We start from the raw sequence: 18,685 nt of genomic DNA, 5'->3' as shown, positions 1-18,685 counted from the left end.
GAATTTTCTTACGTTTTCATAACCTACGTACTTAATTTCAAAGAGTGAAGATCTTCTTATAAATGCTATTCGGTTCCTATATTATATTTTTATTTATGTAGCTGTCCCGGCTGTCCCCTAAGCATTTGGCGTGCCTAAAAATACTCCTCAGTGTATTTAAAAAAGAAATTCTCCGACATAATATTTCCACAGCCTAATTTACTCGTACCTTCACCTTCGTATAATTAATATTTTCTATTGTATACTCGCGTTTTCAAAGGTGCGTTAAATAAATAAGCCTTTTGTAACGGCATATCAACCCAAACATGCATCTTACGTAGTTGGAATTAAGGTTATTTTGCTATAGCAATGTTTATTATTATGTGCTTACTGTACGCCAGGGATGTTAGGATATGAAGTTTCGGTTATGGATACGGTTACGGATATTAAAATAATATGATACCAGTTACAGTTACGGATATGAATTCATTTCGGATAATACGAAAGTTTCGGATAATTTCGGTTACTGATATTAGAATTTTAAAAATTCAAATAGAAAGATGCTGCGCGACCTACAAAGCCACTTTAGTACTATGACGACACCTATGATAAAGGTAAAACAGGCAGGTATATTAGATGGTGCCAGGGGATGCCAAACAAGTAACAAATATTAAGATTTAGACTCCGCCTTTATCCGAAACTATCCGAAACCTTTGAATCGGTTTCGGTTACGAATATTTTTTTATTTCGGATATCCGATAGTTTCGGTTATGGTTAAAGATATCCATAACATCCCTGCACGCCACCGGTGGAAGCGTGTGCGCCGGAAGCGCCCACGAGCCGGGGCGGAAGTGACGTCACTACGCACCCGCGCCTACCCGCGCAATCGTTGTTCCAATTTTGAAATTCCACTGAATGGTTGAATGAGAACGCATGAATGTAACGGTATTTTGCCGGTGACGTATGTTACATGCAATTTGATGACGTCAGGCTGCTGAAAAATACTGAGGCGTAAAATGATAGCACGAGTTTTCAGCTTATTTCAAAGCTTTATAACCTACGTGAAAATATTTTTGCCATTAAGCCAACAATGATATTGTATTTTTAATTCTAAATAAATGGATACCTTTAAAACGGATAAAAAAAATCATAACTTGGATGTATAAAATGGCATGTTTATTCAAATTACAAAACAAAATATTTACACACAGCAACAAATACGGTACACATAAATAGAATCTATAAGTTAGTAACAATATCACTTATTTCCAATAAACTAATTAGCACCAATTTAATTCTAATAGTAACTTATCTGTTTTTACTATTCGAGTCATTTTCCGCTTCTTTACTTGTATTGTTTTCTATTTCTTTTGTTTTACTAACCTCAAGTTCGACTTTTGGTTTGTGTACGGGAACGATTTCTGTTGGAGGTGGTGTTTTGTTCACTAGGCTTCCATCATCTTCTGCCACCTGGAGACCAATAGTAGCCCCAAGCTTAGCACTAGCCTGCTTAAACGTATCATTCAGTTTAAGTTGAACAACGTTGATGCACATAGAAGTTAAGGCCAAACCGAATACTAAATACAAAATGGAACCCATCATTCTATGCGGGTGATCCGGCACCAAATCCCCAAGACCTATGGTGGACATGGATATGAAGACGAAGTAGAAAGACTCGAAGAAGCTCCAGTTTTCCCAAGTGTGGTACACTAAGGCTCCAATAAGGATGTATATGACCAGAATAACAATGGCGACTGAGATAGGGAGATTGAATTCGTCGTCGATTTCGAAGACAGATGGCGCTGGCGTCTCAGGATCGGTTTCGTTGTCGAAATCTCTTGGTAGAGTTCCTGGCTTAGGTGGTAGAGGTGGAGGCACGTCGCTTGGTTTCCTCTCGATTGCAGGAGGCTCGGGGAGGCTTTCGACGTCTTCCTCGTTGAATATTTGGGAGGGCCGCCGCACGACGTCGTAAACGATGTTCAGGCCTTTCATCATCTCCTGGAAAACGGAAAATTACGAATTATTTGGGTTCCGTATGAAGTCGTAAAATACGTTTATTTTTAGGGCTTTTAATACTGCTCTACACGTTCCAATATACATAATTTTTACCCTACTTTTCCGTTTTAATAGCTACTTTTCATCACAAATAAAATAAAAAAATAATAGATAATATTTAATGGTGTAATTTCTTAATGTCTCCCAAAAGAAAGATTTCCTTAAACCAGACAAAGTAACCCAAGATTTTATAAGTCCTAATATTTCTCGATCACATAGTAAGTAGTACGTAGGTAGTAATAAAAAGATGGATTCTGTTTTAGAAATATTCCATCCCCAGAGCTTATAATACTGAAATTTTATGTAGGTAAACATTGAGCAGTGTGTGTTTAATGTTGTGAATTATTACTACCATTATTTATACAGACTTGTTATACTTCTTTGCTCTATAAAAACTTGACAGTCTTATAGCTTACTAGCCCGCGATTTCGTACGCGTGGATCCCGTTTTACCCCTAAAATTGTTAAATTTTGCAAAATCCCGTCTTATTGAGCACCCACGTTCTAAAAGGAATGCAAAATTTAAGACTCCTAGCACTTGTAGTTTCTGATATTTCGTGTATACCTAGATTAATATCTATCCACATAATGTTTTCGAAAACAGTTCACTTTGGTGTGTTTTATTAAAACCAAGTGATTGGTATTAGTACCTATAAATAATCACAAAAACTTTTGGTCTAATTACGTTTACAACTTAATGCTAACTCTACCATGTTTTCCTAAATACATAGGTACATAATAATATTATGAATTCAGGCCACAACCTTCAGAAAGAATTGATTAATAGAAATCGATATTTAATCATTATTTAGCAGAAGTTACATTATCAAGGAAGGTAAGAGTATAAGCCTAGTCGCAGGCCATCGATTTTTCTTTGGCCGATAGTTTAGTCGGGCAGTTGAATCCAGTGTGCCTACCATGAGTTTACGTTAGGTGTGCTCGCTAGCGACTGCGTAAAAAAATTACATTTAAATGTATGACATATTGTGTAGCGCCCCTAGCGGCTACTTTCAAGAAATAAAATCTTCATAGAATTTTTTGACGTATTCGCTAGCGAGCTCACCTAACGTAAACTCATGGTAGGCACACAGGGGTGGGTTTAGTAGGGTGGGCATGTATGGAAGTACGCACCTTACACCGATTTGATTTGGCCGATTCTTCATACAAATTAAAATCGGGCCCAATTACTATCGGCCAACTAAAAATCGGTGGTCTGCGCCTAGTCTAATGTACCTCCCGTGCCGCTTCCATACCTCATGCAGACTGAGTTAAATGCTGGACTTATCTCGTCTTGCCAGCATAAATTTAATTCCTGGAACACCACTGGGGCTAAATTCTTTATCATTTTTCCCAAGCAATTCTATTAGCACTCGTAGTATAATTACTTAGTTCTAATTTCTAATAAATTGTACATATTAAAGTAATCCTGTTTTCCTTAATAAAATCTTTTTATACAGCGCCCTCATTATTGAACCGCCTTACACTTGCCGGCTTGTTCTGTTTAATCCTAACGATGCGATTGCTTTGAAGGCAAACAAAGAATGTTACAACACAGCCCCCGGCTTAATCATTACTCATAGAATAAAAGAACTCCGTATTGTTACCCTTACATTACTTTCGTACAAGAATAAGAATAATCTCCGGGGAACATGTTGATTTTACGTTATTTAAAATATAGAACACTAGGTTGCCTTCGGTTTTTCCCGTGCTAAATTTTGTCTGTGACAGAAAAACTTTACCGCACGCTTCCCGGTCTCCAAGGCCGAGATTACAACTATCCCGGGGGCTCAAATTTCATCAAAATAGGTTCAGTGGTTTAGGCGTGAAAGCGTAAAATACACAGACAGAATTTCACATTTACAATCTTAGTAGTTAGTATTTGGCCATGTAGAATGCTTGACCAGTGATTTGATTGTCATTGGAAACTCAACGCCAATCAGTTGCTCTATGTACGATGCAACTCGACACGAATCTAACACAAAGGGTGCCGATGTTTACGCTCTACCGAATACGTATAGAGCGACAAGTGGTGTAAAGCCAGGCCCATTCAAAAGAGATTTGCGACAACTGGCCAAATAGTCACTAGGGCGCTCTAGTTTTAGAGGTTTTGTTTTGTTTGGTACCGGACTAATACAGTTGTGATTATCATTGTGACTTCGTCAATTTAGTTTTAGTAGTTATATAAATAATAGGTAGCCATTTCTTCAAGTCTAAAAAGTTTTGAAACAAAGGTGACACTTAAAAGTATTCGATTTAAGCGAGCACTGTCATTTTACTGTATTCATTTATTAAGCACTAAATTATTTTTTGTTTTTTAAAATTCAATTTTCTCATAAAGGAAAATCACAATACTTATTGTGCCTACCTATTTTGTTGTATCAACAAAACATAATAATTTAAAAATTATAAAATAAAAACTGTTTAACCCTTAAATGCATGAATTAATTAAAATTATTTTTTATCTCAAACATTCACGATTCTAATTATTTGATAACTTTCGACAACATTTTTGCAAACACACAATAATATTTTTTGTTTTAGACTAATGTTGTGCAACTTTGTATTCTGCTCGTCCTTCAAACGTTTTCCTTCTTCCGTTTTATTCATTTTTGCCGCAGAAAATACTTTGTATTTCTCTCCAGCAATCCTTTTCTGGAAATGCTAAATAAATGGGATGTAAATTACTCCAGTATCTTAATTGGGATGGAGAAAATCTTTTGCAAAAATATATTTTTTATTTTTAAACATTACCGTACTGAAACAGACGAAAGTAGGCATTGTTTCCGCTGAATTATGACCGTTTTCACCATCAATCCCTAATTTTTAAGTGACCCCTATGGTAACATATAACAGAATTTTGTTTTTATAGGGGTCACTTAAAAATTAGCGATTGATGATGAAAACGGGCATTAAGCTCTTTAAATTTCAAACATGTTCGTACATTGCTAGAATTCAGAAAAGCAATTTGCTTTTACCTTTTTCATAGAACTGTAATAAATAATCGTATCATGCAATGCGAAATTACTGTAAGTCATTCATGCAAATGAATGCATTTAACTTGATACATAACGAAACGGCGACTACTACTGAAGTGGTGTGTACATAACCGTGGAAAATTTTCAAAAGTAGTTCCTTAATTTTCTATAAAAAACAATCTATACCCGACATTGTATTTCAGTATTTATTTCATCTAAGTATAGGTACTAATATTATAAAGTTGAAGTGTTTGTTTGTTTGGTTGGTTGAACGCGCTAATCTCAGTAACTACTGGTCCGATTCGAAAAAAGTATTTATGTGCCCATTTATCGAGGAAGGCTTTAGTAATAACATTACCCTACACCCAATAGGGGCTGAGCAGTAAAGAAAAATATTACAAAAACGGGAAATATTTTTCAAAATATTTTCACGCGTACGAAATCGCGGGCACAGCTAGAATGATAAAATCGATCTCTCTTCAAAGTGAAAACTCATGTTTTAAGCTTAAGTAAGCATTAGAATCGCGTCCACCACAAGCTTTACTTAATTACAGTATATCCTACTTAATTCCGTTAGGTAACAGTTAATAAGATAATTAGTATACAACGGGTATAATTAGCAAAGGATCTTACAATTAATGCGGGTGTTACCATGAATTGTTCGAATCCTTTCCGAATGGCTGCCGTTTTTGCTCTTACTGCTTTGTAATAAAGCTCACCTGGTAAGGAAATATTTGAACCGAAATATAGGCAGAAGAAAACGGCCAGGTATTTATTTGAGTTCTCAAGTGTTTAAGGTTTTATTTAATACTCGTATGTTGAAGTTCTGTAAGCCTCCTCTCCCTTTTACTTTTCATGTATTAGGGAGAGTCTTCCCCCTGCATTAGGACTAAATCGCTGAACACTGAAGTATTGTATTAAGTCTTTTCAATTTTAAATTAGCAGTGAAAACTCCCAGGCTTGTGTAAGACTTATTTTTTGTGTGCTACCTGTGTTCTGTATGTTTTCCTAATAAACAAAAAAACACTGACTATAAACCTGATTATTAAGATCATGAAATAAACTTTTAAGCATCCTCTTTCGAATTAAATATACACCTACAACTCATTTTTTCTCTGCTACAAGCAAACAACTTCTCTTTCGGACAAAATGGTAATCCATCCCACAAAACATGGTAATGATACTCTTAATGGTAAGAATACTATTAATTGCAAGTATTAAGTTTCAAAGCAATCGTAGTAAAAATCTGTGTATTACGATTGGCTTTTTTCTTCGAAGCTACACATAAGCCCTATACTGGGGCCAGCCTACGTACTCCCCCGGGACCCCAGCTTTAGTTTTCCGCGCGAAGATTTGTTTCATTGGCCAGGTACGTTTTATCGTCTTGTTTATGCGCTGCCTAAATTATGGGTAGTTCCAATAAAGCCTACATTATGTACTGGCATAGTGGAATTTAATACCGTAGTTCCATTTTACGTAAATAAAAAAAGTATAATAAGTAAGTACAAGGTGGACCGACGACATCGTAAAGGTAGCAGGGAAGCGCTGGACGCAGGCCGCTACCAATCGATCAACGTGGAAAGCATGGGGTCGTCCTATGGATGAAAAAAAGTATTCTTCTAGGCATTTTTGCTACATTTTCACATCCACAGATAATTTGGATCCTAAGTATGAACCTTATACGGAAGCTCCAAGTTGCACAGCGTGCTATGGAGAGGGCTATGCTCGATGTTTCTTTTCAAGATCAACTCGGAACTGAGGAGATACGTAAATGAACTAGAGTCACTGACATAGCCCAACGGATTTGCAAGCTGAAGTGACAATGGGCAGGGCACATAGTACGTAGAACTGACGGCCGATAGGGCAGCAAGGTCCGAGTGGATCCCACGTAGGTACCGGACCGTAGGCATTATTAGTCATCATCAGCTCTACATCTAGTAGTCCACTGCTGGGCATAAGCCTCCCACGTCCAGCAGTTGACTATGACGATGATGGCTTATTTAGTACCATTATAAATGTGTCTCTAGGGATATGGGCTTACTCTGCCTTCTTCTATTTTGTTAAGGGTACACAGAGCGTATAGTTTATTACAATAGGAGCCAAAGTTTCTATTGTTAACGGACAATTCCCGATACACCTGAAATATTTCGTCGAAATACGAAATACAATTTTGTATCGAGCTTGGGTAAGAATATCAATATATAATAGGATGTTGACCTTTTTAGGTAAAACTATGCCTCTAAAATGCTTTAAAATTTTATTACAATTTACCACTTCTTCCTGAGGATGAGGGTCTGTTCGAGCACTAGCAGTTAGCGAAGTATAAATAGTGACATATCTTTTAAATCTTATTAATAGACAAACATTTTAGCGACAAATAGCCCAATGGTGTAGGTGTCGTACTGGCCTGATCTAGATCCGAGGAACGCCGGTTCGGATCCCGCCGCCGCCGGACTATTTTGGTGAATCCACTCGTAACACAAGCATTTAGGGCCCTCGCCCACGGTGACTTTTTCGACAGCATCGCTACTAACGCACGTTAGTCGCATTTGCAACGCACTACAGAAGTGATGCCAACACGCTACAGCAGCGCGATTGCATCACTACTCAAAGTCGCAGTGAGCGAGGGCCCTAAGCTTCACGAGGGGTTCACGGGACTTTTTAATCATCACTAATAGTCTTAACACGTTGAGTGCGAAACCAGGTCTATAGACCTTGTGTACGTCTCGCTTACCGTGCGGCTAAGAAAATTATAGTCTTCCTTGTCGTGCGAAAGGCATAACTTCAATTGGGTCCGGTGTAGGAAAGTGATGAATATACAGTGTGAGTCACGTTAAAGTGTACCTACATATGAAAATAGATGAAACTATACCTATTTTTATCGACAAAAAAGAGGTCAAAAAATTTTTGAGATTTTTTTTTAATTTTTTATAGATTTTTTTTTCTTTCAATTACTTATTGTAAAGAAAACGTAATAACTTTTAAACTAAGCGGTATATCCTGATAAAATAAAAACTGTAATAATGCTAAATAACAAGCGATACTAAAAAAATACATACAATGCACAAAAAATGCCAACAAGTAATAAAAAATTATACTTTTTGAAAAAAATCTGCTTAAAAATTCGTGTTTTTTTGGTTATTTGATAAATTTCTCCAAAAAATGCCCCTATAACAGGTGGTTTTTATTGTTGTGTATTATTCTCTATCGTATTACCTTTGTAAAACCAAAAATTGCATGTCTCTATCCCTATCACCACATTTGCTATGATAGTTTGAACAAAGGCCTACCACAACATTATTCTCCTCTACAGGTAGGGACAATTTTAATTTTAACTAAAATGCTTATTTTACTTCGAAATCTTTTGTTTTTACTTGAAATCTAACTTGTCTTTATCAAAATTACAAATCTAGAGCCATTTTCAGTTTCGTTGTCAACGAAGCGTTGAATGGCGCGCCCGGAGAGGCTTAGTTCAAACGATCATAGCAAATGTTGTGATAGGGATAGAGACATGCAATTTTTGGTTTTACAAAGGTAATACAATAGAGAATAATACAAAACAATAAAAACCACCTATTATAGGGGCATTTTTCGGAGAAATTTATCAAATAACCAAAAAAACACGAATTTTTAAGCAGATTTTTTTCAAAAAGTATCATTTTTTATTATTTGTTGGCATTTTTTGTGTATTGTATGTATTTTTTTAGTATCGCCTGTTATTTAGCATTATTACTGTTTTTATTTTATCAGGATATACCGCTTAGTTTAAAAGTTATTACGTTTTCTTTACAATAAGTAATTGGAAGAAAAAAAATTCTATAAAAAATTAAAAAAAAATCTCAAAAAATTTTTGACCACTTTTTTGTCGATAAAAATAGGTCTAGTTTCATCTATTTTCATATGTACACTTTAACGTGACTCACACTGTATATCTATGATGTATTCTTAAAATAGAATCCAATGATGTACCTAACTTAATACCAGGTTTTTAGACCTGGTACCGCACGGAAGTAATAAAATGTCTTCACAATGCGAAACCAGGTCGAAGCACCTTGTACCCTGCGCACCTGGTACCGCACCCCACGCTAGCTTCGTGCAGCCACTGTTGCCTCGCATTCGTAAGAAACGCACATGTCGACATGGCGTCAAGAGAAACAAACAAAATCAAAACTGCAAATTGATTATAATTTAATTTGCTACCCGATTTATTGCTAATTTAAATAATGTTTTTCGTGACAAGCATTTGAAGTTGTAACTAAATGTTATTAAATAATATGTTTTCTTTAAATATAGCTTATTTAAGTATTTATGCACGTATGTCTTATTTGTAAAATATTTAGACTAAATTATTAAAACATCTTTGTTTGTTTTTTTTTTTTTTTTATTTTATTAAAACTTAATTTAAACTATCGATATTTGTATTTCACATCCCTAGAATACCCACCAGACTTCCCTACTTCAGTGCGGCACAGGGTGCATAAGCCTTGTATTTTGAATATAGCTATAATTTTTATACTAAACAAGTTATTCACGAACGCCTTCAGGTGTATGTCAATAAATGCATTATTATTAATATTCAAAGAAAAAAAACACAATATCTATTAACATGAAGCCAAAAATAAAATTAATATATCTTAAATATTACAAGGTCTTTAAGCCTTGTGCCGCCACAATGTAAGTTTTAATACCAGGTTTACTGACCTTGTACCGAAGGAATGGAAAGTATTAGAAAGTTGCTGCCGCAGCAAAGGTGTTAATCGAGAGGTAATTGAAGATCTTTTTATGAGCGTGTATTTTGGAAACAGTACATAACACTTATTAAAGCAAAGGTTTAGATTTGTAAGGATTTTTAAACACAAGCTTTTGCCAGCGGCTTTACGTGGATTTCGATCTGTCAAAGAAAGTTGCGTGCATGTCCCTATTCCAAAAGCTGGCATAAAAACTTTTCCTTGTTTTTTTTTTGGTAAAATACATGAGTCAGTTAAATGCACATTCAGTTACAGTACAAAATAGGTGTATACGAATTTTGGATACCATAATTATTTTAGTTTATTTTATGGATAGGTCCAACATTTTCCTTGATTAACTTTGACGGACAATGTAACTGGGTTGCACCATCTTACATTAACTCTAAGAAACGCCAAAAGACTGTTAAGCTCCATACTAAATAATCGGTTACAGTTATAGTTACGGTTATAGTTACGGTGGTGCAACTTAGCCTTACTTTTCAACTCATGAACAATTGAACATACCTGCATCGGCGCGGTCCTCCTGACCTTCCTACAGCTCCTCGTGTAGTAGAATCTCCTGATGAAAGACCAGAAGAACTTGATGTTCCTCGTGAAGAGTTTGCCGAAGTCTGCCAGCACGATCAAGAAGAGAGGAATACCCACGATGGCATACGCGATGGTGGCGACCCGCCCATACGTCGTCTTTGGCGCGATGTGGCCATAACCTGGAAATTTTTATAACACGGATTCAAAAGAGGTAAATACAATCTTTGCCACTTCATTACTACAATGTTGTTTATTTAAAAAAGCAAGGACAGTAACATTATTTTGTTTTACTAACGGGACTTATGCAGAAATTAACAGAAATAATGGGAATTGAAATCTTAAAACAAAGTAACTATGCGTGTAAGTGATTAAAAGTAGGTGCCATGGCTATTATTTTGGGGAAAAGGGAAAATTGATGCCGATAAAACTAACTACAGTGAGGGCAATAATAAAATGTGATTTAACGTATACTATTACCTGTATCATTATTACCACCAAAACAACTCAACAGAATAAAGGTAAATTATATGTAAAATACAGAAGTAAAAAGGTAAAAATAAAAACTACAAATAAAATGAAAATAGTGCTATTTAAGATGAAGAACAAATCGGCAGTCTTACCAATAGTCGTAATTACTGTTAAACAGTAGACGAACGAGTTCATAAAACTCCAGGATCTAAGTCCACTGTATGAAGTGATTCCTTGTTCGAATGCCGTATGTAATTGGTTTTCGAATTCGAATAACTTATTTCGAGCCATAGATTTCCAATCATCTTCCCGCAAGTAATGACTCCCACGCCATAAGGCTTCAATGAAATCTCGCTTCACACTTCGCGTGCTACATTTGTAGGCATTTTCAAAAGATCCTTCGAAACTTTTGAACATCATTCCGCCTAATCCACAAAAAATGATCAACAAAATAATATCGCAGATACACCTGTTTCGTAGCAACCGAATCTTCTCACAATCTGCTTTGCGATCTTCCTTATATTGTTGCCATTCAGCTATGATTTTCCATTTAGATTTAACTGCAGGTTTATTCTCTTTTGGCTCAGGTTTTTTGGTGTCACTTTCCTGCTCACTTGGTTTTTGTACACCATTTTTAGCAGCCACTGACCTCTTTCTTAAGACTGGCTTTTCAGCCTGGATCTCTCTATTTGCTTCTGTATGTTCTTTAGTTAAAGCCGTTATACTTTTCGTTTCTTCGCTATCTGCTTCTTGGGACAAAAGGTGCAATTTTCGTGCCAATTCAGCTGTTCGTTCGGATAAATCAAACTCGTACTCATTTTCACTTGGAGATGTGGAATAACAACTCGAAGTGTACTCAGATTGACTTGCGTCCACATACCCAGAGCTTTGTCGACTACTTCGCTTTTCCTTTTCTAATTCTACTCTCTGATTTGTCGTCAAACCAGATAAGATTACTCTGTCACTGATTATTTGAATGGTTTTAGGGCATGATATTCCTCTTACATTTCTTGGCGTAGTTGATGGTGTTTTATTAGGAGTCTGTAGTTTATTACTGTGACTTTTGTACTCAGCTGGAAGTCTAGGATCGTCTTTGGGAATGGACAGACTCCTTGCTCGAGCTTTCTGCATCAGTTCAATAATTTCTCTACTAGTCTGACTCATTCCTGTACCTGTTCTATCTATGACTTTGGGGGCTGTATCCTCAACTCGGTTAACCGATTGCGAACGGTTAGCTCTTGGAGAACGGTGTTTGGTAAAACGTCGAGGTGTGGGCACTACCTTTCTCGTAGGGCCGGTAGTATTTCCGATTTGGTTACCTTGATCCTCACTCATCTCACTCTCACTAGTTTTACTCTGTAAACGTCATTATGGATAAAATATTAGTTTCTTCAAATATAATATGGCAAACAATTAACATCATCAATCCTCGCTTTTTGATTTTAGGCCAATTGGAAATACAGCGTTATTAACAAAGCAATAAACAGAATCAAAAGTAATTTTACATAAAAACTGACCCCAAATCTTGTAGCGGATTTGCTTCGCGCTGGTTTCACTGGCGGTACCCTGCTTTGTGGTTCGTCTTTTGTTTGTTTAACGGATTGTCTCATAACAATAGGTTTAACATCAGCTGACATTTTCCTGCTTGGAGTTCTAACGATTCTTTCCCTCACTTCGACAGTTGGTTTTTTATCAGCTGTTAATTTTTTACTTGGCGTTCTCTCCACTTGAATAACTTTTGTCACAATATCTCCTGGGGTTGCAGGTGTGAGTGAATCAGGTGTTTTAGGCGTAGGTTTTTTCTCAGGTTGTTTTATTTCTTTTTCCTCGAATGTAAATACATCAGCTTCTTTTTTCAGTGGAGTTTTCAATACTTTTTCACTAGATTTCTCTTTCTTTTCATCACTGTATACCATTTCTTCTAATTTCTTTGGAGTTGTAGGTAAAGGATGAGGGAAAGTCTTTTCCTTGGGTGATGTACTTATTGGAGTAGGTGGGGAAAGAGAACCTCTCTTTTCAACCGGTGTTTCAATTGTAAGAGAACTTCGCCGACTGGAGTCTTCATCTTTAGGACTCAATGTGTAATTTGTGCTCAGTAGTTTATTTGCTGGATCTATAAAACTGCCTTTTCTTTCTAATTTAGATAGTTCTTCTTTGTCTGGTATAGCAAATGGTGAGATACTGCGGCGTCTTCGTTCGTTTGCGGCAAACGCTCTTGCTTCCAGAATTTCGTCCGTGTCTAGATCATAGACTGGATCTTTGACATTTGCCCTTTCTTGCACCAGTCTTTTCATTTCCAAATAAGTCGTCTCAGCTTCTAGCTCTCTAGAATTTCTTGGGGGCTTCTCATCTTCATCTGAGGTAGTTGTGTCTTCATGAGGGACCGGGGTCCTACCGGGTTCAGGAGTCTTCTCTCTTTGTCTTGCTGCTTGACCTCTGTTTTTGGAGAGGTTTCGTCTCTTCCTAATGGACATGGTCTGCCTGTCTTCAGCCTCCATCTCTTCTAAATTCGTCTTCTCTGGGGATCTGGATACTAAAAGGCCTGAGGTTTGGGTTTCGGATTCGGCTTTTATGATAGGGATTTTCAAGGTTAATTTCTTTTCCGTTTCATTTCTCTCACTCATCACCACACTCCTATATCACTGCCTGAAAAAAAAGAAAACGCGTTTATTAGATAACGCGGCAAGCACTTCACTGAAGATAATAAAATCAATAGGCCGGTTTTTAATTTGGCAATAGATGACATATCTCCTGCCAATAGCCGATGCGATATAAAAATAAACCGAGAATTAAGAGCTCGTAATGTAAACTTACCGCTGACAAATCGAGGCGGATAACAAACTCCTTACTAACCGGGACAACGCAATCTAAGAAAAGAATCTATTTTGGAAGCCCGACATTTCGGACGTAAACAAACGTAATAAATCGGCGCAATCCATTTTCGGCGGTGAACTGACACGAGAGACGATTTATTCGTTTACGTCGAACGATAACTGCGATTTGACGAATAACACTGGCAGAATATGATGTCGCGAATTTTCTAAATAAACACCCAACAGATTGGTCGACTTGTGACTGAGTTGAAGCGCCAAACGCACTGGGCAATGCGCCAATTTTAAAACAACTACACCTACATTCACGTTGGTTCGCATAGCTGCGTGTGCCTGCACCGAAAATAAGAAGCTCGTCCACACTACTCCGACACATCTGAGCATAATTTTCCATAACGACTGTTTATACACAAAACGCGATGTCGAACAATGGGAGAGATCTACTCTGTTTGGATTTCACACTTGTATCAATACCAATGTGAAAGCCGAGCTATTATTTTGGTATCAGATATGAAGTTGTAGGAATACTGTCGCAAAGCTTAACGAGTCATTAAAATGCGTAGAGCATTTGGAATTTTTAGATTCATGATAATACGATAAGTAGAAATGAAGATGAAAGATATTCCATCCCACAGATTCCTCGAATCATTTTCATTTCGACTTTCGTCCATCTTAGGTACTTTAATGGAGGCTAGAAATCATAATCCAAATCCGAATTTTGGTCATCTCTATACACCTTACTTACTTTCAGTTTGTACTTCTTAGGTACCTACTACTTCTTCTAAGAAATATCCCTGCTTATTGGTAATGGAATTATGTATTCTAATTTAGGATTCCAAGTCGATGAATGGAAACATTTTAATAAAATATAATGTTGCTCTCTATGATTTGTAAAAAAAATACTTACCTAACATAATCACTTGATTTAATTAAATAATTTCAAACTTCAGATACGAAACACATGAAATTAATTTAGATTTTCATTTGTTTAGTTTAATAACGGGTACTACTCGTATTTTTAATGTATTATCTAAAAGAAAGCAGGTAGAGCTCGTGAACAATAAATAAAAACAATAATAGCCCTCAGTCTAGTCTTTCAAAATGTTTAAAGGAATAAAGTCTTTATTTCAAATGTGTCTGAACCACTTTGTAAGCCTGCAAGCGGAGACACAAAGGATTGTCGCCGCGTTTACCTTCGAAAAGAAAATAAATAAATATTGCTTTAGAAGCTTTGAACGTGTTAACAGTGGCTCTTTGAGACAAGGAAAGTAATCAGATTTGTTATAAGCATACAACAAACAATTGTTTGGAAATGTCGGGTTGACTGTTGCAGTAAGGGTAAACGCCTGACGCGATTTATCGAGCAGCAAAACCCTTCCAATAATATTGCCGCCGCAAACCGTCAGGGCGTTTGAGACGAAAATACATTTATGAAAAACTTTATGTTATTTTAGCCACAACAAAATCAAAAAGGTTCTTTTTGAGTTAAGTTTAAGGGTTAAGGGTAAGGCTAGAAGGTTTTTATGTTTTAAACCTAATCAAACTTAGTTAAATACTGAGTAAAGAAAATTAGGAACTGAGAGATAACCAGTATGATTTTTACGCCGCCAGGAAGCACTTTCTTGCGCTTGGTATTTAATTTTAAGAATCTTTTCCGTTAGGTCGATAAAATTTTGTTGTTATTATTGCTCCTGAAAAGTAGTTTCAGATAAATGAAACCATAATTAACTAAAACTTACCTATAGTAGTGTAAATGGTGCCGGCATAGAACATGCAGTTCCAGAACGTCCAGGTCTTCTTATTTTTGACGTTGTTCACGAAGTCCGTGTAGTTGGCCTCATACTCTTCTAGTTTTAACTCTATGAGTTTCAGCAGTTCTGTAGCATTCTGTAACAAGAATTTGTTTTTTTGTTTATTTAAGAACCCTCACTATGTGGACCGACGATGTGGTAAAGGTCGCTAGAAGAACCTAGAGGGAGGCCTTTGTCCAGCTGTGGACGTTTATCTGAAACGAACGAACGAACGAAGTACCTACTATCTGTCGAATATTCTACAAACGTCAATAATACATGCTAATAAAGAACTTCAGGAAGAAATCAACACTCTTAAAACTGAACTAGCAAGCGCTCATGCAGAAATCGACCGACTAAATATGCAAGTCACCAATATACAGAAAAAAATGGACGAACAACAAAAGAAAAACCAAATATTGAAGCAGCTGCTTGAAGAGCCAGCACCGCGTAGATCAACCCCCTTGAAGCAAAACTACCATAGAAGCTCACATACGAGCACACCACGCCGAAAGTCAACTCTTGCATCTGACTCATGCGATAATTTGCAAAAACGAAGTAATGCCACAGAATAATAATAAGTATGGTAATGCCCATTCGGGGCCTGCGACGCCGATCTCGAGGGAAAATGAACCAAGTGTGGAAATCATAAACACTGAGTCACCGAAATCAACATCGACCTCAGAATTTATCGCTGTATCACCACCAAAGATTTACATCTTTGGCAGCCAGCAATGTGTTGGCCTGGGACACCAACTCCTTCAGTCAAGACTTGGCAGCAACTTTGGACAACATTCAGTTTGCGCCCTCACTAAACCTCACGCTACAGCTGAAGAGATATTAAAAGGGTCTAACAATGTTGAAGACTCACCTCAAAACTTCATAATATTATGCGCTGGTGAAAATGATCATAATCCGACAAAAGTTTTCATAGAGTTTGCATCAACCCTAAAAAAATTTAAATGTATTAATATTATTGTGCTGAGTATTATTAATAATAAGTATCTAAATACCACCGAACTGAATAAAAGTATTGCAAATGTATGTAGAAATGTACCTAATTGTGAATTTGTTGACATAACTTCTAACCAATCACAATTTAATGGTTATAATTATTTAATATTGACATGTAATAAAATAAATTTTCTAATTGACTATCACATTTACAGTTCTAAGTACCTGTCATCTAAGGGACTAAAAAAAATAATTAAAAACAGTGCAAAACATAAAAGTAAAGTACCTAAAAAATCATCCTCTATGAAAGGCACTATTCCTTATTACTTCCCTGTGATTAACAGGAAAACTAGTAGTTCTCAGAGTAACTTAATATCCCCACCTGCATGTCCAATGGCAAATTTTTTATCCAAAACGAGCAAACAACTGAGAACAAAAAGATAAGTAATGAGAGTGGGCAATTTTTTACCATACTTCACCAAAACATTGCAGGAATCCTTAATAAAAATGAAATATTTGACTTGACAATCACAGAACTCTCTAAAACACTAGGACGTATAGATTTCATTTGTATGACTGAAACATTTATAAAAAAGGGATCAGAGTCTAATTTACAACTACCTGGATATAAACTTGCATCCTCATATTGTAGACAAAATCAAAGACGAGGAGGCTCATGTATACTTATTAAAAATGGCTTTGATTACAAACTCCTAAATATCACAAGTGAATTGGCATGTTCATATAGCTTTGAGTGCTGTGGCCTCGAATTAATGAGCCACGGACTTATTATAGTATGTATTTATAGGATCCCAAACTCGAATTTACAGATATTTTATGATAAATTTTCACTACTCCTGGATAAAATCACTAAAAATAATAAAAAGCATGTGATACTTTTTGGTGACTGGAATATTGACATCTTGAAAGATACTCCACAATCGAGGGAGCTCAAAGCTATTCTCTCTAATCATAACTTATGTCCGCATATAAATATACCTACTAGAGGAGCCTCCAGTATCGACCAAATAGCCAGTGACTTACAAGATGTTAAAGTAACCATACACCATTTAGCCTTATCAGACCATACGGGACAATCTATATTATTCTCTGTTCCCAAACTACAAACTAACGTTAAAACCACAAAAAAATGGTCTGAAAATCGCCGAGACCTATGTCAAGAAAACATAGTAAAGTTCTGTAAATGCATATCGTCCCTATCGTTTAATGAAGTTTACGAAGAACATGACTGTAACGAATCATTTGATATTTTTCACGACCTATTAAAACTATTTTATAATCTCTGTTTTCCATTAATACAAGTGAAAATCGGGAAAAAAATAATTAAAAATAAATGGATTACTAAAGGACTAAGAAAATGTTGTATAAAAAAGAGGTCACTATACTTTAGATATCAAAACGATGCTATTAATAAAAAACATAATAAAGAAAAATACACGACCTATACAAAAATTTTGAAAAAATGCATCCATAAATCACAACAAATCAATAATAACCGATATATCGTAGAGTCGAAAAATAAATGTAGTGCTGCGTGGAATGTTATTAAGAACAATGTTAATTTAACTAATAATAAAAGCGACATAAATACAATTAAAAAAGAAGGCAACATTTATATCAAACCTAATGACATTTGTGAGTTATTTAATGACCATTTTATTAATTTGACAACTGAAAATAATAATAATCCTAACATTGACAATAATACAAACAATATTAATAGTATGACTAATAGCATGTTTATAGAGCCAATTATCGAATCTGAAGTAATAAAAATTATCAACACTCTAAAAAACACTACCTCCGCGGGTTACGATGAAATATCCACAAAAATTATTAAAATTATCTCAATCTTTATAGCCTCACCATTAACCGATATAATAAATAAATCATTTGAACAAGGTATTTTTCCTAGGAGACTTAAAATATCAGTGGTCAAACCTATTTTTAAAAAAGGTGACCCTGCTGATATGGGAAATTATAGACCGATCACTTTAATACCAATATTATCCAAGGTATTTGAGAAGGCTATGCTTACGAGAATGGAGACCTTTCTAACCAAAAACAATATTCTAGCACCGAACCAGTTTGGGTTTAGAAGGGGCAGGTCTACCATTCAAGCGTGCTTTTCTTTAGTAAGCGAAATCACTGAAGCCTTGAATAGAAAACAAATAGTAATGGGTTTGTTTCTGGATATGAGTAAAGCCTTTGACTTTGTTTGCCACTCCCAGCTACTCCATAAACTTCAAAAGTATGGCATAAGAGGCAAAGCACATGAATGGTTGGAGAGTTACTTGTTCGAGCGTTCCCAATTGACCGAAATCAGCAAAGTATCGG

General features: G+C 36.0%; 1 protein-coding gene across 3 annotated transcripts in view; it reads right to left on the bottom strand.

The window, feature by feature from the left end:
* Positions 1-1,133: 1,133 nt before the first annotated feature.
* The window catches only part of LOC135083920 (potassium channel subfamily K member 18), a 66,178-nt gene continuing 48,626 nt past the window's right edge, over positions 1,134-18,685 (bottom strand). The window contains exons 1-5 of one of the 3 annotated variants that reach the window (XM_063978674.1): positions 13,567-13,871; positions 12,270-13,398; positions 10,905-12,108; positions 10,261-10,463; positions 1,134-1,977 (exon numbers count right to left, since the gene is read on the bottom strand). In XM_063978674.1, the coding sequence (XP_063834744.1) occupies positions 1,288-1,977; positions 10,261-10,463; positions 10,905-12,108; positions 12,270-13,376 (3,204 nt within the window). In that variant the 5' untranslated portion in view covers positions 13,377-13,398; positions 13,567-13,871 and the 3' untranslated portion in view covers positions 1,134-1,287. Of the gene's footprint in view, positions 1,978-10,260; positions 10,464-10,904; positions 13,399-13,566; positions 13,872-15,322; positions 15,471-18,685 lie in introns of those variants that run through there. The other 2 variants (XM_063978676.1, XM_063978675.1) reach the window with 2 other exon arrangements.

Source organism: Ostrinia nubilalis, chromosome 24 (genome assembly GCF_963855985.1).
Source record: "Ostrinia nubilalis chromosome 24, ilOstNubi1.1, whole genome shotgun sequence".
In the NCBI taxonomy this organism is placed as follows: domain Eukaryota; kingdom Metazoa; phylum Arthropoda; class Insecta; order Lepidoptera; family Crambidae; genus Ostrinia; species Ostrinia nubilalis.
Note: the sequence above shows the minus strand (reverse complement) of the source record. Positions and strands in the feature narration are given on the sequence as shown.